Source organism: Podarcis vaucheri, assembly GCF_965113315.1.
Source record: "Podarcis vaucheri genome assembly, chromosome: 11".
Classification (NCBI taxonomy): domain Eukaryota; kingdom Metazoa; phylum Chordata; class Lepidosauria; order Squamata; family Lacertidae; genus Podarcis; species Podarcis vaucheri.
This window is the reverse complement of record NC_138749.1, coordinates 65542975-65567863: the sequence shown is the minus strand read 5'-3', so window position 1 is coordinate 65567863 and position 24889 is coordinate 65542975. Positions and strand designations below refer to the sequence as shown.

Here is a 24889-nt window from a genome sequence, read left to right as displayed (position 1 = left end):
AGAAGCCGAACAATTTGGAACCTGAAAGCCAAAAACCCAGAAGCAATTGCTTCCTCGGAGCTTGAACAGCTTCCACTTTGCTTCTCCACTTTTTCAATGCATTTTGCCAACCGCCCTTTGATCCTCAGTTTTTGAAAGTTTCAGAAGTCAAAGAGTCTTCTGGAACAGATTACATTTGAAAACCAAGGTTCCACTGTATTACTGAAGGAATGACCTTGGCCTTTTCTTTTTGTCCACAATCTTTGCTTCTTTGTGTTTGACAGATTTGAGATGGTACTCCTAATTTTTAATTGTTTTATTTTGTCTTTCTGAATTAACTCCTTTTTCTATGGACCCAGCTGTTCAACTTGGGTGATGTCAGATTCAGACATCCCAGATTAAGTGAGCCTTTGTGCACAGGACTGAGATGTAGCCCTGTGTTACCTGGCAGGTCATTCAGCCTATAGAAGTCTCCTGTGGTCTACTCAGACCATGTGGAGGGTCCATCCCAAGAAACCTGCAATGGTAGGAGGACGCTTGCTGTTGGATGGGGGGGGTAGAGGGTGAGGATAGGGAACCAGCTCACCATGATAAGAATGTATCTAGTAGGGCTTTGGAAGCCTTGTAGATGTGAACGTTGTCACCTGTGGTACCAGCTGCTTCATGAAATGACTGAATAATGCCCTAACATTTCTAAGATGTTTTGCTTAAACTTTGGTTCCTTGAGTAATGTGAACATAATTTTGCCAGATGTGACACACACACACACACACAGTAAAAATGTTTTTGGATGTTGCTCTAGAAAGCTCTGTTGGTGCTACCTGTGACAAGGAGTATTTTTTCTCTTTTACAAATAACTTAGTGTAATACATAGGTTTTTTTAAAAAAAAATTGCTTGGGAGCCAATATTTGATTTAAAAATAGTCATAGAAATCTGTTTGAAATAAATATTAATACATGTCCCGAGGATCTTTTTTTCTACGCACTTCATTACACGCAAGCGTATTCTAACTGATTTTCTTTTCCCTTCTGAGTTGTTACTTTGTTTTTGCAGTAGGTGGTGATGAACGTAATTCTATAACTAGAGAGACCACCTTGCATCCGGATGCCAGTTTAGTCCCTGCAGGAACCTCCAAGACAGTCCTCAAGCCTCTCAGGAAACGATCAGAAAGTGATCCTGTGCTGCATGGATTTCCACCAAGAGGTGACTGGGGTTTTCCCCTAAGGAAATTTACTATAGCTTTCAGTTGTTGACCCATTCACTTTTATTTTCAGCCAGTGGACGGGAGTGAAGACCTAGACTCTGACCCTGTTTTTGCCCAATTGGGCAGTTCAAATTTTGGTGTTAGCAGGTTATCTTGCCATCCACAGTGGCAAAGGAGGTCCCAGTCGCCAGTCATGACAAATAGGCTTTTTGCCCCCTGGTGGAAGAGGGGAAGCCGTGCTAGGCCGCAACTGCTGCCCACCCAAGAGCCAGGTAAGCAGCCATTTCAGGCTGCAAAATAAAAGAGGTCTGCAGTGGTACCTTAGCTTACGTACGCTTCTGGTTACATATGCTTCAGGTTACACACCCCGCTAACCCAGAAATAGTGCTTCAGGTTAAGAACTTTGCTTCAGGATGAGAACAGAAATCGTGCTCCGGCAACAGGAGGCCCCATTAGCTAAAGTGGTGCTTCAGGTTAAGAACAGTTTCAGGTTAAGAACGGACCTCCAGAACGAATTAAATACTTAACCTGAGGTACCACTGTATTTGCATTTAAGACTTTTTGATCTGTAATTGGACTGATGCCTTGGAGGAGCAAGTTAACTAATGTAAACATTCTGTCTGTCTGTCTGTCTTGTTAGTGTGTATTCCTTAGTAGTTTCTTAATCCTAGCAACAATTTTGTAAAATACATCTTCAGGGATGTCATTTTGCATACTACTACAAATAGTAGATGAAGTGTTAGGCCTGTATTTGCACTTTACCATTCAGATACTGTATTTTTCTGTGTCTGACACTGCTGTTTGCTAAATTTGTTTAGTCCAAAAATGGGGGTCATCTTATACAGACATGGTGAATGCACATGGCTTGGGCTTGGGCCTGGTGCAGGTGCCCGGGTTCTGGTTCTTGAAATATGGCAACCCTAACTTGGGCCAACTGCTGCAAAAAAAGAAAGAAAGAAAGAAAAGAAAGAAGCAGCTCAGGAACTTAAGGCAACTTCCCTCAAAAAAGCTCAGCAACTTGGGGTGACCTCCCCCCAAAAGCTCAAAGTTGTTCTGTTTGATGTTTAAAATACTGATTTCTTAATTTTGGGTTCAAAATAATAGGGGTCGCCTTATAGTAGTACTATCACAAACAGTTTTACCATCTTATTTTCTGGTTATGAGTTGCTGGTCTAGTGGCAGAGTTAAAGCCCATTCAATGAATTTTTGGCAAATACAGGATTTGAATTGAAGTCTTTTGGGGCCAAAGCCAGATCAAGTTTCTGGAACAGAGCTAGAAAATACTAATAACTTCTTAAGCAACTGTTCCAGTCTGTTGTATGCCTATTCTATACAATACTAATATTTAGAATTATTTGAAGCCACCATTAAATTTCACGCCAACTAAGTTTTCTGCATCTAGTAAGCAGTCAAGACTGCTATCATGCAATCAAAGCAATATTGTGCAAGTTGCAAGTAGTAGGGTTGAGTGTGGATGACCATAGTAAGTCATAATAAAAACATATACTTCTCTGAAATATATATATCCTTAATACTGATTGACTCTACACTTTTGTAAGACCTATGATTATCAGGTTCCCTTTTTTATAGCTAGAGACAGGTGATCTGCCTTATTCTTTTGGGAGGTAGGAGGGTTTGGCAAACATCATATGCTCTGCTGTGCACAATTCGAAGTGCTGGATGCAAGCCTACGTATATGCTACCCAGAAGCATTTCCTTTTTCTTTTCAGGTCCAGTGCTGAGTTGTGAAGCTGCTACCCAAACAGAATTAAAACCAGAACTAGCCACTGTCACTTTGCGAAAGAGTCTGAGAGCAAAGGCCTTGCGCTCACGGCCTCGGTCTTTGATAGACTACAAATCCTACATGGATACTAAACTGCTCGTGGCAAGGTTTCTAGAGCAGTCGTCCTGCACCATGACCCCTGACATACACGAGCTAGTGGAAGACATAAAATGTGTTTTAAAATCAGATGAGGAGCACATGGAGGAAGCCATCCACAGTGCCAGCTTCCTTGAGCAGGTAATTGATTATTGCAGCTGAACTCCTATGTTCCTTCACTGCAGTTGACATATCTGGCTTTCAGGATGCAGATTCATTTTGTAGCTGCAGTTTTGGAAGTCTTGCTGGCCTGTGTCAACGTGGTTTTGAAAGGAAAAATAATAGTTCAGTCAGAATCAAACAGTTTAGGATTCTTTTTATGCTAGATACTAAATGTGGTGATGGAAAAATCTAGTCACAATTCTCTTCACATTTCTCCAATCCCGGAGCTAGTGATAATAAGTGGTGAATCTGTGTCAATATTTTTTATTTATTAACTTTTCACCTCTGAATTTATAAAATTTATAAAATTCATCCCTATGGCAGAGTGAAACAGCAAGAAGGATAAACATATGCTAACTTCATGTGGAGGTAGTGATCATGTTAATTCAGGGGGAAAAACTCATTATATACTGATGTAGTACTACTGACAAGTATGGAATAATATTTTACTCACTTGGAAAATAACCAAAAGAACTATGATACTTGTCAATGAAGCCTCCAAACTCATTTAGCACAACATAAAAATATGGACCAGCCCCTTCGATTATCTGCAGCCCTTTAAAGTCTGGAGCTGGGAGGCGGATAAGTCTAACACCACAAACAGGGGAAGAAGAGTATGTGCTGGGGGAATGGATCGTCTCTTAATATATCTGCTTTGGTTTGCTAGGTTACTGTCTCATACGAGATTATTTCCTGCTTGTCCAATTCCATACTGAACTAGGAAAGGAGTGGAAATGGCTCAAGTTTTGAAACCAACCTGTTTGCCATATGCCTCTTGTTGCTTTTATCCTAAAAAATTTTTTTTTAAAAAAGCAAAGTGGATACAACTCATTTGTCTGGATTACTGAATAGTTTTGCTATCGTTAGGAGTAAGTGCTATAGACCCATCAATAAAAGACTAAATTAGAGTCTTTTTAGGTAGGATTCCAAATAAATAAACTTATGTACAGGGTCAAATTCACATGTGACTTGACTCTTTTTCAACATACTGAATGGCCCATTTTAGTGTTTTAAGATTGTTGGGATTTTCATAATGAGAAGTAACTGTTTTCCTCCCTTGATATAAAAATGTGAATGGAAGGTGTTATAAGGTAAACAAAACTGTACTCCCCCCTTTTTTTTTGAAGGTAATGATCCCTGCGTGTTCATCTGCATCAAAGGCATATACGCTGCCTTTTAGAAGGCACCCGGGACTCCTGCACTTGGAGAGCTGTGGGGATGTGAGTACTTTTACTACAGCAGAAACCCGGCGGCTGGAGAGAACACAGAGGTCAGAGCCTGAACGGCCACATAGTCTCATTGGAGTTGTACGCGAAACAGTGCTCTGAACTAATAGCTATGAGTACTTTTATCAGATGCAATGAACAGACCAGAAAACCACTCTGTGAAAAAAACAAGTTAATCTGTATTTCATACTTATTGCTGCTTTTGGAAACAATACTTGAGGACACTGTTGGAAGAGGTTACTTCTAGGAAAACCTCAGAATGTTCCAATGTTGAAGCTGTCTTTAAACCAAGTATATTCAGGTGCAATTTGTGTATATGAGAAGCACTTTTTATTGGGTGTTGGGAAGAAATAAGAGCATGTGTTTGAAGATGTTTGGAAGCAATTGATTCATTCTACTTAAAACTTCTGTAGAAGGGCTTTATGCCTCCAGTAGCTGTGGTTTCACTTACGATCTGCAGTTAATTGCTTGTGTTTTGTCTCCAAGGAAATATGTGATAGAGTTAGCCATTGGAATTGATGTCAAACTAAAAGTGTTCTCTCTCCTCCACCCTTCTCTGGAGATCAACTGGTGCTATAGCAGATGAATCAGACCCTCAATCACAACTATTCAGCTGGATAAATATGTAATGGAAAACACCAATGTTGTCCACATGTACTGTGTTAAGAGTAAAAACAAAATTAATATAAAGAGTTTACAATGGGCCTCTCAGCCATTGAATGAACCTGGCTTTAATTTTTTGAACATGCCACCTGAAAGTGTTAAGGAGATAAGGGGAGCCCTCAGAAGAGCGTACATTGCTGTCCCATTCAGGAAAAATGCTAAGGTGAAAGTACAAGACACTCTAGCAAGGAAGGACTGCACCTCTGAGTGTTTTCACTACCCTTGGTTGAACAATATACCGTATTTTTCGCTCTATAGGACACATTTTTCCCCCTCCAAAAATGAAGGGGGAAAGTGTGTGCGTCCTATGGGGCGATTGCAGGCTTTCGCTGAAGCCTGGAGAGGCAGCTCTCTCGCCAGGCTCCACAGGCTTGCGGATAGCAGGCAGAAGCCTGAATCCCTGGGAGCGCAGCGCTGCGCACCCCGGGCTTTGGGCAGCTATCCGCAAGCCTTTGGAGCCCAGCGGGAGTTCCCAACTGGCTCTGCAGGCTTGCAGACAGCTGCGCTCCAAAGGCTTCAGTGTTCTTTGAGGCTGGCGGTGGGGGGAAGCAGCGCTTCCCCCCCCCCACCGCCAGCCCCACAAGCTCGGGGGGCAGCAGCAAGGCCTGCTCTTGAACGCACCTTGTTTTTGTTTGTTTTTTAAAATAATTTTTATTAAGTTTCATATTACCAAATTAAACGCATCAAATCAGTTAGTCCAAATTATAACAATACATATCATGTAGTCCAATTATTTTCCAAATTATAAATTTTTGTGGGGGGTACCCATGCTTTTTGATCAGCAGGAGTCCAATCCTCAACTGTTTTCTGCTACTTTCATATTAAGAATGATATTTCCAGACCCCTCTTCTCAATGCTTGTCATTCCTCATTTTCCTTTCCTTTCACCTCCAAATTGCTCCGCAAGTGGGTTGAAAAAAAAAAAGAGTCTTGTTTGTATTTCTGTGTGGACTTTATACTGCTCTCTCGTAAATCCCAATAGTCCGAACAGTTCCGCTCGAACAAGCAATCGCCATCTTGTCTTCCGATGAAATACAGTCCAAAAGCTCGCTCTTTAGCTTTCCCGACCTGTTGCATCGTAAATTAGTCTTTTTCCAGGAAGGCTGCCCCTTCCAGATCGCAATCTCGTCAAAAATAATAAATCTTCAGCTCGCCCTTCCCCAAGACCAAACCTTCCTGCAACACAGGTCTCATATCGAATCTCCATTTTAACTGCGTCACAAAAGAGAGCCCTTCTTCTTTCCAAGCCCTTTACAGAGTAAAACCTTTATCTTATTATTCCCACACTGTTTGTTTTCAGTCCCATTTGCCAATTAGTTGCTGTGACGGATTAAATTCAGTTCTGTTGCACTCCAATCCACATACCAGCTTGTCTGTAGTACTTGATGTAATTTTCCTCCTGCCTCTCTTGAAGCATGTGCGTTATCTTTCACCATTTTCCCCCCCCTTTTCAGTAACGCAACTAGTTTCGCTCCTGGAAGCAGCTTCGGAGGAGTTCTGAGGCCCGCCGAGGGTTATGCACCCAGTGCCTCACCCCCTCCTTCTTCCGAACTCGGGGGTAATTTATGGCAACAGTGGGTGAAAACTGCATATCTCCCCCCAGGAGAGATGAAGGGAGACTGATTTACTCCCCATAATCAGCCTCTAATTACCTTGTGCGGGCTGGATAGATGTTAATATCCGCCATCTTTCAAGGCGCCCCTAGCGGGCCCCCCTGAACGCACCTTGTTTTTGAAGGGGAGAACAAGGGAAATCCCCCCCCCATTCTCCCCCTCCTATGGTCCGGTGCGTCCAATCGAGCGAAAAATACAGTATGCAGAGTTTAAAGAACATATTCAATTAATGTTATTAGGCATAAAAACCAACTCTATTTACTCATGCACGACGTCATTGAAGGATAGTAATGGGTTCTTCAAGGATCATTGAGGAACCACAGCCTTGTAAGCAGGTCTTGCACCAGTGTCAGTAGTAGAACCAAACAGCACTTGTAAGCTCCCTTCCTTTGATTGTTTGGAAAGTGAATGTGAAAGCAGGAGAGCTGGCAATGCATTGAGAATTACTGCTATTGCTAGGTCTTGGAGTGGGGTTCTGTTTGGAAAATGGAGCTCCTGGAGAAGTCATCCGCTTCCAAGGTTTTTCTCACTTCTCATGGGTGTCCAGTAGACTAAGACGGTTCCTATAATCTAGTTAAGAGATAGCAGCAGTGCTTCCCTTGCCCACAATACTAGAATACTGTTATTGCTGGCTCTTCTATCACTGCTAAATAATGCACATTTCCCTCCAAACTAATAAAAAATAAAAGTGAAAGGATGGTAGGTGAAAAAGTTCCATGACTAAGAGTCAAAAGAAAACAGTGGACAAGCATTTGCCCTGCCCCATGAGAGAGCCAGGACCTCGGCTACAGCTCTAGAACATGCCCAAAAATGGTTCTATGGAAACATAAAATCAGTGTGGGATTGCACATAAACATAAACTAAATGGCCTATTCAGATGATGTAGCTAAGTGTGCAACAAGCTCAAATCTTAAACATAAGTATACATTTAGTACTGTAATTCTAGCAGTCACAGCAGATGTTCTCCTGGAGACAGTTTGGTTATCCTGGGGGATTTTAACATCCACGCCGACACCACCTTACAAGGGGCTGCTCAGGACTTTGTGGAAAGCATGGCCTCCATGGGGCTGTCCCATGGACATGGGCCCAACTCATACTCGCGGACATGCCTTAGACCTGGTGTTGGATGTGGATGATCTGACACTAAGTAACAGCGAAACTAAAGAAGTGCCATGCTCAGATCACTTCCTGGTGCAACTGGACTTCTCCGCAACCCTACCCCTCTGCAGGGAGGTAAGACCAATTCAGATGATCTGCCCCGCTGCCACTTAATGGATCCAAATGGTTTCCAGAGAGTGGTAGGGGATGCTTTATCCCATGTTGATGGCCTTTCAACTGGTTCCCTGGTGGCCCGCTGGAATATAGAGTTAACCAGGGCTATTGACTGTCTGGCTCTGAAGTGCCCTCTCTGATTGCATTGGAGCCCGGACAGCCCCGTGGTTTTCCCCAGAGCTGAGGGCAATGAAACAATCATTGAGACAGCTAGAGTGCCAGTGGCGGAAAACTCATTCTGAATGGGACCGGACACAGGATAGAGGTCAACGTTGAGCCTACCAAGTAACTATAGCAACAGCGAAGACCTTCACCGCCTCTATTGCATCTACAGAAAACAGCAGCAGGAGACTCAGGTGGTTCACAATTTAAAGGAACCATTGGGGCCCGGTATGGGTCACATGATCTCCTGCAATTATTTTGCGGTTTTTTGCAGATAAAGTCGTTCAGATGCAGAATGACTCCACTGTGGGAGCAGGGCTGGGGCAGGAGAGTGCTGGTTGCATGGAATCAATTTCAATCTGTTACCTCTGAGGATGTGGACAGGCTGCTTGGACGAGTGAAACCAACCACCTGTCTCCTTGATCCTTGCCCATCCTGGTTCATAAAGTGAGCCGGGAAGGGCTGGGCTCCACGCAGTGATGAATGCTTCCCTCCGTGAGGGAGCTTTCCCAGACCTGCTGAAAGAGGCGGTTATTAAACCGCTTCTAAAAAAAACATCTATAGACCAGGCCAATATGGCCAACTATCGCCCATTCTCAAATCTTCCATTCTAGGGCAAGGTGATTGAGCGGGTGGTTGCTGAACAACTTCAAGCATGCTTGGAGGATGTGGACAATTTAGATCCCTTCCAGTCAGGATTCAGACTTCATCATGGGACTGAAACTGCCTTGGTCACGCTGGTCAATGATCTTCGGCAGGCTAGAGACAAAGGTGAGAGCAGTTTCCTAGTTCTGCTGGATCTCTCAGCGGCTTTTGAAACCATTGACCATAACATCCTTCTGGACCGCCTAGAGGGGCTGGGAGCTGAAGGCACTGTTAATACAGTGGTTCCGCTCCTTATTCCTGGGTCATATCCAGAAAGTGGTGTTGGGGGATGAGTGTTCAGACCCCTGGGCTCTCACTTGGGGGGTGCCTCTGGGTTCTGTCCTCTCCCCCATGCTTTTCAACATCTACATGAAGCCGCTGAGAGAGATCATCGGGGGGGGGGGTTGGGCTGGGTCAGTATGCAGATGCTACCCAGCTCTACCTCTCTTTCAAATCAACCAGTGGAGGTCCTGTGTGAGTGCCTGGAGGCGGTTGGAGGATGGATGGCGGCTAACAGATTGTGGTTGAATCCTGACAAGACAGATGTACTGTTTTGGGGGAACGGGGCAGACAGGTGTGAAGGACTCCCTGGTCCTGAATGGGGTAACTGTGCCCTGAAGGACCAGGTGCACAGCCTGGGAGTCATGGAGGAGCAGGTCAATTCTGTGTCCAGGGCAGCTGTCTACCAGCTCCATCTGGTACGCAGGCTGAGACCCTACCTGCCTGCAGACTCTCTCGCCAGACTGGTGGTACACGCTCCAGTTATCTCTTGCTTGGACTACTGCAATGCGCTCTATGAAGGTGACCCGGAAACCACAACTAATCCAGAATGCAGCAGCTAGACTGGTGACTGGGAGCGGCCACCGAGACCACATTACACCGGTCTTGAAAGACCTACATTGGCTCCCAGTACGTTCCTGAGCACAATTCAAAGTGTTGATGCTAACATTGAAAGCCCAGTATACCTGAAGAAGAAGAAGAAGAAGAAGAAGAAGAAGAAGAAGAAGAGGAGGAGTTTGGATTTGATATCCCGCCTTTCATTCCCTTTAAGGAGTCTCAAAGCGGCTAACATTCTCCTTTCCCTTCCTCCCCCACAACAAACACTCTGTGAGGTGAGTGGGGCTGAGAGACTTCAGAGAAGTGTGACTGGCCCAAGGTCACCCAGCAGCTGCAGGTGGAGGAGCGGAGACGCGAACCCGGTTCCCCAGATTACGAGACTACCGCTCTTAACCACTACACCACACTGGCTCACACTGAAGGAGTGTCTCCACCCCCATCGTTCAGCCCAGACACTGAGGTGCAGTGCCGAGGGCTTTCTGGTGGTTCCTTCACTGAGAGAAGCGAATTCACAGGGAACCAGACAGAGGGCCTTCTTGGTAATGGCACCCGCCCTATGGAACACCCTCCCACCAGATGTCAAACGAAAAAACCACCAAACTTTTAGAAGACATCTGAAGGCAGCTCTGTTTAGTGAAGCTTTTAATATCTGAAGGAATATTGTATTTTAATCTTTTGTTGGAAGCCGCCAAGAGTGCCTGGGGAAACCCAGCCAGATGGGCAGGGTAGAAATAATAAATTTCTTAATCTTATGTAAAGCACTCCTTTTAAGTTGTTTGTGAGACATAACTATTTCAATTATTTCAAAGTACAATTATACTCATCTTCTTTAGATGTTAAAAGTAAATTATGCTTCATAATGTTATTCTTCACTCTGTGCATATTTGTAAGGGTAAAGCAAGTTAATCTAGTGATTTTCACCAATATTCTTTTATGTCAAAAAAATGGAGGGCTGAATCATTAATTGCAGCTTCTTGTAAAAGTGGGAGTTGTTATGACCATGGAGAGTTCTCTGCCCAACATGGATACAAATATTTATGGAGTTCTGGAAGGTTGTGGAAATGGAAATCCATTAATAACAAGGTAGTTCAATCAGAATAAACCTTCCTAGTTCAGCATTAATGAAGTTTTGGCTATAATCTAATGCCTTTTTTGGTTTGTTTCATTTTTTATTGTTGCAAATCTTACAGACATTAGCACTCTGTTAAGTAAAGGAATGTAGCACACATGAATACATCACAACAAAACAGAGGCCAAAAAATTAAAAATAAAGTAAAAAAATAACCGCCCCATCCCACCCACAAGCTGCATTACAGAGAATGGGGCCAGAAACCTGTGATAAGAGTCTGAGAAATTACATTCAGTAAATGTGCAGTACCAACATTCCAGGTTCACATTTATATGTAGAGAGAGAGAGAGAGAGAGAGAGCGCTCATCAAGTTTAGTGTTTACAAGAACAATATTGTTACAAATACAATACTATACTTCTCCTGACGCATTTCAATGAGTTCTATTCACCCTCTTTACAGAACAGTAGTATAAATTTCATATTCTTTAGTACTGTGCTCAGTCCCCATGTACACACACACACACACACACACACACACACAGACAAACACGCTTGCCAGCTTCAGACACAGATTTCTTTTTATTCCCAGAAGTACAAAGACCTCCCCTCCCTCTCCCCAAAAGCTTGTACTTGAAAAATCCCAAAACATATTGCAAATTATAATGCAATTCAGACACACACATAGAAAAATGGTAAATCAAGAGGCAATTTCAATTGTTTTGTAAACATGGAAGAATTAATAAAGTATACAAGTAGGCAACTATCATTCTTGCTGAGTTTAGCAAACTTGAAGTATAAAATAAATTCTTCCTTTGATCCCAATACAGTACGTAATGCTTACTAGAATTTCTTAACAAGCTGTTAAAACATCAATTTTAACATAACCTTTCAGTCCATATAGTTCTTTAACATTGAGAGGTCTAGAGCTGGAAATCAGGTCACAAGTCAGATTCCCTATGTACAAGCAGCACAACACTGCAACCGTGCTGAGAAATGTCCACATGAACCAGGTTGTATGTGAACACAGTTGACAATGTTTTTTGTAATTGTGACAGCACTCTCCCAAACTTCTGCAGTTCTAAGCAGCAGCAGCAGCGGTTTGTCTCCATGTCTGGCTCCCCTTTCCATTGCACCTGTGAGGCCCTGTGTGCGATACCCCTGTCTCTGTGTGAAAGCAATGTGAAACTTATGATGGAGCAATAAAGAGCAAAGAGGTTTAGGACATTGATAATTTTACTCCCATGTAATAATTTGAAAGACATCGAGTTAAGGACATGGTTAAGTTTCCACCAGTAATGGTCTGATTTTTTATACCGTATTTTTCGCTCTATAACACGCACCTGACCATAACACGCACATCGTTTTTAGAGGAGGAAAACAAGGGAAAAAATATTCTGAATGAAACAGTGGACGTATCATTTTTGTGCTTCATGCTGTGGCCACAGACATGTGATCTGATGGTGAATTTGGGGTGACCCAATGCAAAAATCCTGAGAATCTCTGTGGATCCATGCTTTGTAACCACGTTTTTGCACCATTGCAGCCCCAGGCAACAGTGGGTGCGTGATTTGGGGGGGGGGGGCAGGCTGTAGCCATGGACATGCTATGTGCTCTGATGGTGAATTTTGGCTGACCCAATGCAAAGATCCTGAGGATCCATGTGGACCCATACTTTTCAACCACGTTTTTGCACCATTGCAGCCCCAGGCAACAGTGGGTGCGTGATTTTTTTTGGGGGGGACAGGCTGTAGTCATGGACATGCTATGTGCTCTGATGGGGAATTTTGGCTGACCCAATGCAAAGATCCTGAGGATCCATGTGGATCCATGCTTTGTAACCATGTTTTTGCACCATTGCAGCCCCAGGCAACAGTGGGTGCGTGATTTTTTTTGGGGGGGGGCAGGCTGTAGCCATGGACATGCTATGTGCTCTGATGGTGAATTTTGGCTGACCCAATGCAAAGATCCTGAGGATCCATGTGGACCCATACTTTTTAACCAAGTTTTTGCACCATTGCAGCCCCAGGCAACAGTGGGTGCGTGATTTTTTTTGGGGGGGACAGGCTGTAGTCATGGACATGCTATGTGCTCTGATGGGGAATTTTGGCTGACCCAATGCAAAGATCCTGAGGATCCATGTGGATCCATGCTTTGTAACCATGTTTTTGCACCATTGCAGCCCCAGGCAACAGTGGGTGCGTGATTTTTTTTTTGGGGGGGGGACAGGCTGTAGCCATGGACATGCTATGTGCTCTGATGGTGAATTTTGGCTGACCCAATGCAAAGATCCTGAGGATCCATGTGGATCCATGCTTTGTAACCACGTTTTTGCACCATTGCAGCCCCAGGCAACAGTGGGTGCGTGATTTTTTTTGGGGGGGGACAGGCTGTAGCCATGGACATGCTATGTGCTCTGATGGTGAATTTGGGGTGACCCAATGCAAAGATCCTGAGGATCCATGTGGATCCATGCTTTGTAACCACATTTTAAGTGGGGAGGGAAGGAAAAACACAGAAGGCTAAGAATGCAGGAGAGGGCTATAACGTGAGGAAAGGAAGGCAAAAGTTTCCCCCCGCCCACCCACACAAGCCAGCCAGCGTGTGCTCTCTCTCTCTCTCTCTCCCTCTTTAAATGGAAGAAAGCATATTTGAATGCTGTGTGTCTCCAAAAACAAAAAGCAGGAAGTCAAATCAGAATTTTAAGCCGAACCTGTAATCTCTCTTCCCTTCACAAACATTGTTCCTCCGGAGCAGGGAGAGGATAGAAGGACGAACGCTCTGATTTCCCCTCTACTTGCCTGGAGGGGAGGGGCTTCCCCTGCTCTTTGTTCCGTTTGAGCAAACACAGTAACGAAACAGAGAGGGCGGGCAGTAAGACCCTGAGGCAGAATGCAGGAAAGCTGCCACTTCCTCTCTTCAGGCTTCCCTTCTCCCTGAAGCGCGGTTTGATTTTTGCCTCATTTTTCGGCTCCAGGGACCACACATTCGCTCCATAACACGCACAGACATTTCCCCTTCCTTTTTAGGAGAAAAAATCTGCGTGTTATAGAGCGAAAAATACGGTATATATATCCATTCCAGTCCCATTTATATCCTAGTATCTTGGATGTTTCTTAATAACAGCTGTGAAAAGATGCCTCTTGGCTAAACCTGAAAAAGAAAGAGATCTATTCTGTGAGTCAACATGGTTGAGTGGTTGGGCTTTCAAGACCAGCTTTTCATTCAGGGATTTTCTGGAAAAGCTGTTCTGTATATAGAGAAACAAGATTTTCCTGACTGGGTGTCGATAAGATGAATAATGGCTTAGGACAGGCATAGGCAAACTCGGCCCTCCAGATGTCTTGAGACTGTTCCCATCATCCCTGACAACTGGTCCTGTTAGCTAGGGATGATGGGAGTTGTAGTCCCAAAACATCTGGAGGGCGAGTTTGTGTATGCCTGGCTTAGGAGGAAGAAAGTGTGTTTCCTTGTGGGAAGCGGGAAGAAAGGGCTATAGGTTAGTTGGAGTTGGTAGGAAAAAATGGTGAACAACACTATGTATAATTTAATTTTATATGTTCTCTACATTTGCTACTTTTGCATTTAGTTAAGGAACTTAGGGGTTGTGTGCTGTTGTGTAAAGTCCATTCAAAACATCCTACTGAATCTAGGTAGCCTCAGACTAAGTACAAACTATGGCTGTTAATCTGGAATACCAGCATTACTATCTTTAGAGATCCCGTGGCTTAGAATCCCTTTAATTTAATAAAAGAGTTGTGCAGTGTTGTTATTCTGAAGATATTCAATTCCTATATTTCTTTGCATCATTATTTGGCCTAGTCAAAAGGATACTGATAGTTCTCTTTTCTACTGCAACTCCCTATTTCAGAAGTGAAAATGCAATCCTTGCATGCTTCCCATTGTCCCGGTAGAAAAGCTGTAATGACATACACAAAATCCACATTTTTCAAGGCCATTTTTGAGACACAGGGCGGCTTTTTCCCCCTCTCCAACTTTTTGTTCATTTACACCTCACTCCCCCTGCATCACAGCTAATTAACTTCAATAGGCTGTAAATCCTACAGCTGAAAATAATTCTTCTGGTTTTGCTTTGGAAAAAATGTGGCCAATTTTTTTGGAAAAAGACTTTGCTTACATACATTTGCTAATGGTTTCTTAACTAGCATGCTGTCCAGGTCCACACCACTTTGCAGTGGTGCAATAAAGCTGGCCAAAACATGCAGCCAAATATGCACAAGTCCTGGGCCCTCCAGTGCAGAGTTGCCTCTTGGTTTCCGTGGGCCGAGGGGTTAGCCAAGTGAAGAAGATATGGTTGCTAGACTTGTCCAGGTTGAAATACTTCTCTCTCTCTCTTATTATCTCCTCTAAGACTACTACAGAGTGAGTCTTTTAAAAGAGGCCCCGTGGAAAATGTGTACTCTGTATCCACAGGGCTTCTTCTAAAGGACTCACCCTGTATATAGGCAATATTATGCAACTGTACATGAACAATTCGTTTGTGAATAAAGAAAGGGAATTAACATTCCATTCCTTAGCCTCCCTAACAACTTGTCTGTATCGCAGGGCTTGGTTGTGGCTCAAGCATCTGTTACACAACCAGCTCTTTTCCTTCCTAGAACTTCCATGGCTGTAGTGGGAAGTAGGATCCACATGTAACACCCATGAGGCCACTGAATCCCATCAGAATCTGCAACATGTGTGCATATCCATGCAACATGCAAACACCCCCAACCCCTTCCCCTGATACATCAGTGTTGCCCAGGACAGTAAATTGGGCTACCACTTTATCAGTAGTATTCCAGATTTCCTACCCCCTACACACAATATTAGGTTCCAGAAATGCAGCTCTCTTTCCTACAAAGAATACTGGGACCCCTTGAAGAGCAACACATGTATTGTGAATGACACAATCTTTTGTGGGCTCTGCCCCAAAAAGGATCATGCCATAATAAATTTTTAAGTGTTTAAGGTGCCACAGGAGCATATTACAGTCTATGGACTCCTTTGATTTTAAATATTATGACCAAAACCTTTTGGAATGCTCTTTCATTGCACGAGCATCTACAGTAAGTGAGCATACCCTTTTAGTATCCCAGGCATGGGATTAACTTTATATATATTTATATATATATTTATGTATATATATATATTACAAAATAAATTAAGTTTATACCTTCCACTATTTTGCTATGGTCCAAAATTAATGAGAAATTTTCTTTTAAAAAAAAAATTAAATACAAACTTTTGGACCAAAGATATGTTAGAAGTAAACTGGCTCAAAACAAAACCATTTGGAACTGCATGTAGACTTGCTGAAATACATAAATATCAAGCATACAGTTTTAAAATGTGACAGCCTATCAGCCCACAGACACATTCATACATACACAAATGGAAAAAAAGTTAGAAAGTTAAGATCTGACAGCAGTATTGTCCACACACCCCACACTGTTTCTGGTGGACCACTCAATCTTAGAAAGTACAGAACAGAAAAGCCATTGCAAGAAAAATCATGCTACTTATGACAAATAGGAGACTTTTGGGAGTGTGTGAGGTGGTGGAGAAAGACCTTGCAGCAGCATCTCTAGACAATGTACAGTTTATTCCCAGAGGATTTTCAGCATGGGGTGAGCAGAACCCAGCAGCAGCCCCCTCCTCATAGACAGGTCTTGAGCTACATTAGAAAGACAAAGTGTCATCCCATTTCCTTTTTCAAACACATCACAACTTTTTCTTTAGGGCAAAATTGTCAGCTTGTTGCTAACATACACCTAACAGTAGCTATGTAGGATAGAACAAATCTGCATCCTTTCTGTCACTCAAAGAAGAGAATTTTACCTATTTGGTAAAAAGAGCTTTCTAACTTTATTTTCTATCCTAACAGCCAGAGAGGCATAAAATGATGTAGCTAGAACAAGTGTGTGTGTGTGTGTGTGTGTGTGTGTGTGTGTGTGTGTGCGTGTGCGCGCGTGCGTGCGTGAACAAGAAATTCTTGGTTAGTTTTCTGTTTTGTGAAGAATTACATAAAACTAGTAGTAAAAAGGTGCAACCCAAAATGTCATCTTGTACACAGAATGATAAAAGCTGAGGAACAAGAGTGAGACATGTTGCTGCAGAAATAAAAATGCAGCACAAGAAAACTCCACTAACGAGGGAAAGTGTCTCCCCTGCACACTGGGTGCGACAACTTTAGATGTAAACCGGTTGTTCCTGTGCGGTCAAGAGTCTGTACATGGCAGCTGGCATGGTCTTCATATGAATCTGGACAAAGGAAAGAAAGACTGGCGTCAGTTTCATATATGCGTTTTCCAAACATTCACAGTTAGCCTTCTGAAAATCGAAGGGCTCCTTCCATCTGCGCAAGGGATTGAGACCTAGCAGAGGTTCCCATTGGAGGTGGAAGAACGGGATTTTAGCTTAGCTGGACTCCTTCCCTTGGCAGCTTGCCAGCTTCACACACTGTTGTGGAGGGTTTCCCATGCCTCTAGAACAGATTTGTGGGGCTTGCAGGGAGAAGGAAAATCCCGTGAATGGAGTTCTGCTTATGGAAATACTTCCTGCAACCCTTTGTGTTCAGGAATGAGGGAGATGTTCAACAAAAGGGGAAAGGAAAGAAAGAGTGTATCCTAAATTAACGTACAGTACTTGAGTTTCTACATTTTTGCAAAGACTGCAACACCATCCATGTCGTCTAAGTTAGAAGTCCCACCGAACTAAGTGGGACTTACTGAGTTCAAGTAAATATTGACATCATCAGCAGATGCAAACATTAACCAAATGGGAACAAGTGTGCTACAGTTATCTTCAGTCTTTTCAGACCCAGGACACATCTCTAAGCATGTTTATTAATTTATTTTATAAATTATATTTTATAATAATCATTTATTTTTTCCTCCTCCTTTAAGCAGAGGCTTGACAACCATATGTCAGGAGTGCTCTGATGGTGTTTCCTGCTTGGCAGGGGATTGGACTCGATGGCCCTTGTGGTCTCTTCCAACTCTAGGATTCTATGATCTGTATTTCTTCATCTCCATCTTTAATACATCAACAAAAAGAAAACACTATGGTAGCATGGGGGCTAGTTCAAGCAATTTTAAATTGCGATATTATCAAATTGTGGGATGCAACCTACCTCCACAGCTGTAGTGAATAATAAAATTAATAATAATAATAATAATAATAATAATAATAATAATAATAATAAAATAAATTTCTACCCCGCCCATCTGGCTGTGTTTCGCCATCCACTATGGGCGGCTTCCAACAAAAGATTAAAAACAAGATAAACATCAAACATTAAAAACTTCCCTAAACAGGGCTGCCTTCAGATGTCTTCAAAAAGTCAGCTAGTTGTTTATTTCCTTGATATCTGGTGGGAGGGTGTTCCACATCTGGTGGGATGGCGTTCCACAGGGCGGGCGCCACCACCAAGAAGGCCCTCTGCCTGGTTCCCTGTAACCTCACTTCTCACAGTGAGGGAAACACCAGAAGGAAATGTACTGGGAGCCAATGTAGGTCTTTCAAGACCAGTGTTATGTGGTCTCGGTGGCCTTTCGCAGTCACCAGTCTAGCTGCCACATTCTGGGTTAGTTGTAGTTTCCGGGTCACCTTCAAAGGTAGCCCCACGTAGAGAGCATTGCAGTAATCCAAGCGGGAGATAGAGCATACACCACTCTGGCAAGACAGTCTGCAGGCTGGTAGGGTCTCAGCCTGCGTACCAGATGGAGCTGGTAAACAGCTGCCCTGGACACAGATTTGACCTGTGCCTCCATGGACAGCTGGGAGTCCAAAATGACTCCCAGGCTGTGCACCTGGTCCTTCAGGGGCACAGTTACCCCATTCAGAACCAGTGAGTCCTCCACACCAGCCCACCTCTGTCCCCAAAATAGTACTTCTCTTGTCAGGATTCAACCTCAATCGGTTAGCCGTGATCCATCCTCCAACCGCCTCCAGACACTCAAACAGGACCTTCACCACCTTCACTGGTTCTTATTTAAAAGAGAGGTTGAGCTGGGTATCAAACCCCCTGATCTCCACCAGCGGCTTTATATAGTTGTTAAAAGGCAAGAGGACAGAACTCTGAAGCTTGTGGGGTCACAAGTGAGAGCCCAGGGGTCTGAACACTCATCCCCCAACACCACTTTCTGGACATGACCCTGGAGGAAGGAGTGGAACCACTGTATAACAGTGCTCCCAGCTACCAGCCCCTCTAGATGGTCCAGAAGGATGTCATGGTTGATGGTATCTAAGGCCGCTGAGAGATTCAGCAGAACTAGGAAACAGCTTTCACCTTTGTCCCTTGCCCGCCGGAGATCATCGACCAGTGCAACCAAAGCAGTTTCAGTCCCATGATGAGGCCTAAATCCCGACTGGAAGGGATCCAAATGGTCCACATCCTCCAAGCATGCTTGGAGTTGTTCAGCAACCACCCACTCAATCACCTTGCCCAAGAATGGAAGATTTGAGACTGGGCAATAGCTGGCCATATTGGCCGTGTCTATAGATGTTTTTTAAGAAGCGGTTTGATAACCGCCGCTTTTGGCGGGTCTGGGAAGGCTCCCTCACAGAGAGAAGCATTCACCACTCCACAGAGCCCATTAACTAGACCAGGTTTCCTCAACCTCAGCCCTCCAGATTGTTTTGGCCTACAATTCCGATGATCCCTAGCTAGCAGGACCAGTGGTCAGGGATGATGGGAATTGTAGTCTCAAAACATCTGTAGGGCCGAGGTTGAGGAAGCCAGGCCTAGACCTTCCCGGCTCGCTTTTATGAGCCAGGATGGGCAAGGATCAAGGAGACAGGTGGTTGGTTTCACGTGTCCAAACAGCCTGTCCACATCCTCGGAGGTAACAGATTGGAATTGATCCCACGCAACTTTACTAGACAGGACTCTAGTACTCTCCCACCCTGGCCCAGCTCTCACGGTGGAGTCTACCTCTTTCCAAATCTGAGCGACTTTATCTGCAAAAAAACTTTGCAAAATTGTTACCAGGCCCCGATGGAAAAGGTGGTTCCGTTAAATTGCGAACCACTTTAAAGAGTCTCCTGCTACTATTTTCTGCAGATGCAATAGAGGCGGTGAAGAAAGTCCTCTTTGTATTCGCTATCGCCACTTGGTAGGCTCGATGTTGAGCTCTAACCTGTGTCCAGTCCGATTCAAAATGGGTTTTCTGCCACCGGCGCTCTAGCCGTCTCAGCGATTGTTTCTTCACCCTTAGCTCCAGGGAAAACCATGGGCTGTCTTGGCTCCATGCAATCAGAGCTTCGGCTTCGGAGCCAGACAGTCGATAGTCCTGGTTAACTCCACATTCCAGCGGGCCACCAGGGAATCAGCTGAAAGGCCATCAGCTTGGGATAATGCATCCCCTACCACTCTCTGGAAACCTTTTGGGTATCCATTAAGTGGCGGGGGGAAGACCTTCAAATTGGTCCACCTCCCTGCAGAGGGGAAGGGTCGCAGAGAAGTCCAGTTGCACCAGGGAACTGACCATCTGACCATGGCACTAGAGAGCTGGACCAGGGAGAGCCAAATGAAAATGCCTTCTCAGTGAAAAAGCTCACTAGGTTTGTTAACCTAGGTCTAGCATTAGGAAGCACCATGAGCCCCGGAAGCAAACGCCTTGCCTGCTGGGCCCCTGCTGCCCCTTGCCCCTTCTTCACTGGCTGGAAGGGACCAGAGCAGGTACTCAATGCCTGACACCTGTGGGGTAAGAAGGAGGGTCACTTGGCTCTGACTGGAGTGCAGAAGGCCCTTGGCTTCCATTCAGCTGATTCCTGTGAGGTAAGCCAGAATGGTGGGGGCTCTTGAGGGAAGGAAGCCAAGGGCTCGCCTGAGCCCAGTGCCTTACCCCTTAGCCCAACTTATCTAATCCATTTGATGTGAGGATAAGCCCCAAGTTGCTGGAAGGAAAAAAGAAAACATACAGAGGTAAATGTTTGTACAACTAGATCCATGGCCATTCAGTGTACTTTCTGAGAAAGCCACACACAGCAGGAAGGGCTGACCTGCCCACACCTGTGATCTTCTTTGGTGCCAAAATGGCCGGGGGGGGGGGAGTGAAAATTGCCAGCTCCTACCTCACCAACAGCATTTGAAAGAATGTGAACAATCTTTTCATGAGGTGTTGCTACAACACTTTGCCCATTTATTTCAATGATTCGGTGACCCACTCGTACGCCTCCTCGCTCTGCAATGCCTCCTCGCATAAGGCTACAGATCTGGAAAGAGAAGATGCAAAAGAATGACAGCACACCATGTGAGGCCCAGGAACTGCCATTAGACCAACGTTGAATTCACACATCAGACATTAAAAACTTCCCTAAACAGGGCTGCCTTTAGATGTCTTCTAAAAGTCGGGTATTTGTTTATTTCCTTGACATCCGATGGGAGGGCGTTCTACAGGATGGGCGCCACTACCGAGAAGGCCCTTTGCCTGGTTCCTAATACAGTGGTACCTCAGGTTAAGTACTTAATTCATTCCGGAGGTCCGTTCTTAACCTGAAACTGTTCTTAACCTGAAGCACCACTTTAGCTAATGGGGCCTCCTGCTGCTGCTGCGCCGCCGGAGCACAATTTCTGTTCTCATCCTGAAGCAAAGTTCTTAACCTGAAGCACTATTTCTGGGTTAGCAGAGTCTGTAACCTGAAGCGTATGTAACCTGAAGCATATGTAACCTGAGATACCACTGTACTATTCAGTATTAGGGATGATATTTACAGAATCACTAGCAGCTTCAGTGTTATCCTGGCACCCTGAACTTACTCCTCACTAACTACAGCCACACCCTCACATGTCAACAGATTTTAGCTGCCATGCTTCTGGCTTTACCAATTAAACATGGGAATATTTCTACCACATATCCCGCCGCTGGAAAAGCAACAATGTGCACTCTGCAATCCCCTTCAGTTACACTACCCCAATCCACAAGCAATATTATTAACATCTCACTTTCCGTTATTTAATTACTAGATATTATTCCTTCAATCAATCATAATCATTATTTTTTTTTATTTATTTATACCCCATCCCTCTGGACGGGTTTCCCCAGGCACTTGGTAGCTTATAGAATATATAAAATATAATAAAGCATCAAACATTAAAAGCTTCCTTAAACAGGACTGCCTTCAGATGTCTTCTAAAAGTCTGGTAGTTGTTTTTCTCTTTGACATCTGACGGGAGGGCGTTCCACAGGGTGGGCACCACTACCAAGAAGGCCCTCTGCCTGGTTCCCTGTAACTTGGCTTCTCACAGTGAGGGGACCACCAGAAGAACCTTGGAGCTGGACCTCGGTGTCCGGGCAGAACGATGGGGGTAGAGACGCTCCTTCATTCATTTGCTTAACTATCAGGTCCTTAATATTTATGCAGATAATAATGCTTTGGCTAAAATTCAATAAAGGTAAAGGTACCCCTGCCCGTACGGGCCAGTCGTGTCCGACTCTAGGGTTGTGCGCCCATTTCACTTAAGAGGCCGGAGGCCAGCGCTGTCCGGAGACACTTCCGGGTCACGTGGCCAGCGTGACGAAGCTGCTCTGGCGAGCCAGCACCAGCGCAGCGCACGGAAACACTGTTTACCTTCCCGCTATATTTATCTACTTGCACTTATAGGTGCTTTTGAACTGCTAGGTAGGCAGGAGCTGGGACCGAAAGACGGGAGCTCACCCCGCTGCGGGGATTCGAACCGCCGACCATGCGATTGGCAAGTCCTAGGCACTGAGGTTTTACCCACAGCGCCACCCGCGTCCCTTGCAAAATTCAATACACTTGTATATTAAGTGCTTTTGAAATCAACTTCCTTTTTTATTAAAGAAAATATCAATAGTGCTAGGTTTATAAACAGTTAAGAATGTCAAATGCTACTTACAATGCCATTCTGAACACTGAAGCCAAGTTGATATCTGAGGTCTGGTCTTCTGATAAGGACAGTAGTTACTGGAGGGCATCTGACTATATTCAGCTTAACTCTAGCCTGGTTTTTCAACCCCTTGAAAACAATATGGCAAATAAAATTTAAAATTAATCTTAATTTGTGCTGGAACATTACACTTTAGTTCAACTCGATGTGCACTATGGTACCATTTGCTCCATCATCACAATTTAAGAACATGCACAGCAGAAATACCAGCTCATGTTACAGAACTTGAATGATAACTAATGCAAAGAGTAGCCACACAATAAAGTGTAGCTGCACAACTTCATCCAAGAAAAGTTGCTGCAGTGGAAAGGGATTCAGCCACACAGGAGTGGCTCTCACACCACTTTGGAAAAATTGGAATTTACTTTAAGCCACTTCATTTCATAGAATTGTAGAGCTGGAAGGGACTCCAAGAGTCATCTAGCCCACCCTCTGCAGTGTAGGAATCTCAGCTGAAACACCCAGGACAGATGGCCATCCAATCTCTGCTTGTTAATCAAGCAAAGATACATGCACATAGATGTGGGAAGACAAGAAGGTAAATAAAACTAAAACTCTGACAGTTGTTGTTGTTTAGTCGTTTAGTCGTGTCCGACTCTTCGTGACCCCATGGACCAGAGCACGCCAGGCACTTCTGTCCTCCACTGCCTCCCGCAGTTTGATCAAACTCATGCTAGTAGCTTCAAGAACACCATCCAACCATCTCATTCTCTGTCGTCCCCTTCTCCTTGTGCCCTCCATCTTTCCCAACATCAGGGTCTTTTCCAGGGAGTCCTCTCTTCTCATGAGGTGGCCAAAGTATTGGAGCCTCAGCTTCACGATCTGTCCTTCCAGTGAGCACTCAGGGCTGATTTCCTTCAGAATGGAGAGGTTTGATCTTCTTGCAGTCCATGGGACTCTCAAGAGTCTCCTCCAGCACCATAATTCAAAAGCATCAATTCTTCGGCGATCAGCCTTCTTTATGGTCCAGCTCTCACTTCCATACATCACTACTGGGAAAACCATGGCTTTTACTATACGGACCTTTGTTGGCAAGGTGATGTCTCTGCTTTTTAAGATGTTGTCTAGGTTTGCCATCGCCTTTCTCCCAAGGAGCAGGCGTCTTTTAATTTCGTGACTGCTGTCACCATCTGCACTGATCATGGAGCCCAAGAAAGTAAAATCTCTCACTGCCTCCATTTCTTCCCCATCTATTTGCCAGGAGGTGATGGGCCCAGTGGCCATGATCTTCGTTTTTTTGATGTTGAGCTTCAGACCATATTTTGCGCTCTCCTCTTTCACCCTCATTAAAAGGTTCTTTAATTCCTCTTCACTTTCTGCCATCAAGGTTGTGTCATCTGCATATCTGAGGTTGTTGATATTTCTTCCGGCAATCTTAATTCCGGCTTGGGATTCATCCAGCCCAGCCTTTCGCATGATGAATTCTGCATATAAGTTAAATAAGCAGGGAGACAATATACAGCCTTGCCGTACTCCTTTCCCAATTTGGAACCAATCAGTTGTTCCATATCCAGTTCTAACTGTAGCTTCTTGTCCCACATAGAGATTTCGCAGGAGACAGATGAGGTGATCCGGCACTCCCATTTCTTTAAGAACTTGCCATAGTTTGCTGTGGTCAACACAGTCAAAGGCTTTTGCATAGTCAATGAAGCAGAAGTAGATGTCTTTCTGGAACTCTCTGGCTTTCTCCATAATCCAGCGCATGTTTGCAATTTGGTCTCTGGTTCCTCTGCCTCTTCTAAATCCAGCTTGCACTTCTGGGAGTTCTCGGTCCACATACTGCTTAAGCCTTCCTTGTAGAATTTTAAGCATAACCTTGCTAGCATGTGAAATGAGTGAAATTGTGCGGTAGTTGGAGCATTCTTTGGCACTGCCTTTCTTTGGGATTGGAATGTAGACTGATCTTCTCCAATCCTCTGGCCACTGCTGAGTTTTCCAAACTTGCTGGCATATTGAGTGTAGCACCTTAACAGCATCATCTTTTAAAATTTTAAACAGTTCAGCTGGAATACCATCACTTCCACTGGCCTTGTTATTTGCAGTGCTTTCTAAGGCCCATTTGACTTCACTCTCCAGGATGTCTGGCTCAAGGTCAGCAACCACACTATCTGGGGTGTATGAGACATCCATATCTTTCTGGTATAATTCCTCTGTGTATTCTTGCCACCTCTTCTTGATGTCTTCTGCTTCAGTTAGATCTTTACCACTTTTGTCCTTTATTATGGTAATCTTTGTACGAAATGTTCCTTTCATATTTCCAATTT

The 24889-nt window shown here is 44.2% G+C and overlaps 2 protein-coding genes across 11 annotated transcripts in view; one reads left to right on the top strand and one right to left on the bottom strand.

Moving 5' to 3' along the window:
* Positions 1 to 5175, top strand: part of ENTREP1 (endosomal transmembrane epsin interactor 1) — a gene marked incomplete at its 5' end in the record, with an annotated part of 34310 nt that extends 29135 nt beyond the window's left edge. For both annotated transcript variants that reach the window (XM_082241586.1, XM_082241585.1), the window contains 3 exons: positions 1034 to 1183; positions 2915 to 3204; positions 4353 to 5175. In XM_082241586.1, the coding sequence (XP_082097712.1) occupies positions 1034 to 1183; positions 2915 to 3204; positions 4353 to 4553 (641 nt within the window). In that variant the 3' untranslated portion in view covers positions 4554 to 5175. The remainder of the gene's footprint in view (positions 1 to 1033; positions 1184 to 2914; positions 3205 to 4352) is intronic.
* Positions 5176 to 13774: 8599 nt separating this feature from the next.
* Positions 13775 to 24889, bottom strand: part of APBA1 (amyloid beta precursor protein binding family A member 1) — a 110855-nt gene continuing 99740 nt past the window's right edge. For all 9 annotated transcript variants that reach the window (XM_082241553.1, XM_082241552.1, XM_082241551.1 and 6 more), the window contains 3 exons: positions 22575 to 22694; positions 20789 to 20929; positions 13775 to 16972 (listed from right to left, as the gene is read on the bottom strand). In XM_082241553.1, coding sequence (XP_082097679.1) covers positions 16901 to 16972; positions 20789 to 20929; positions 22575 to 22694 — 333 coding nt within the window. In that variant the 3' untranslated portion in view covers positions 13775 to 16900. The remainder of the gene's footprint in view (positions 16973 to 20788; positions 20930 to 22574; positions 22695 to 24889) is intronic.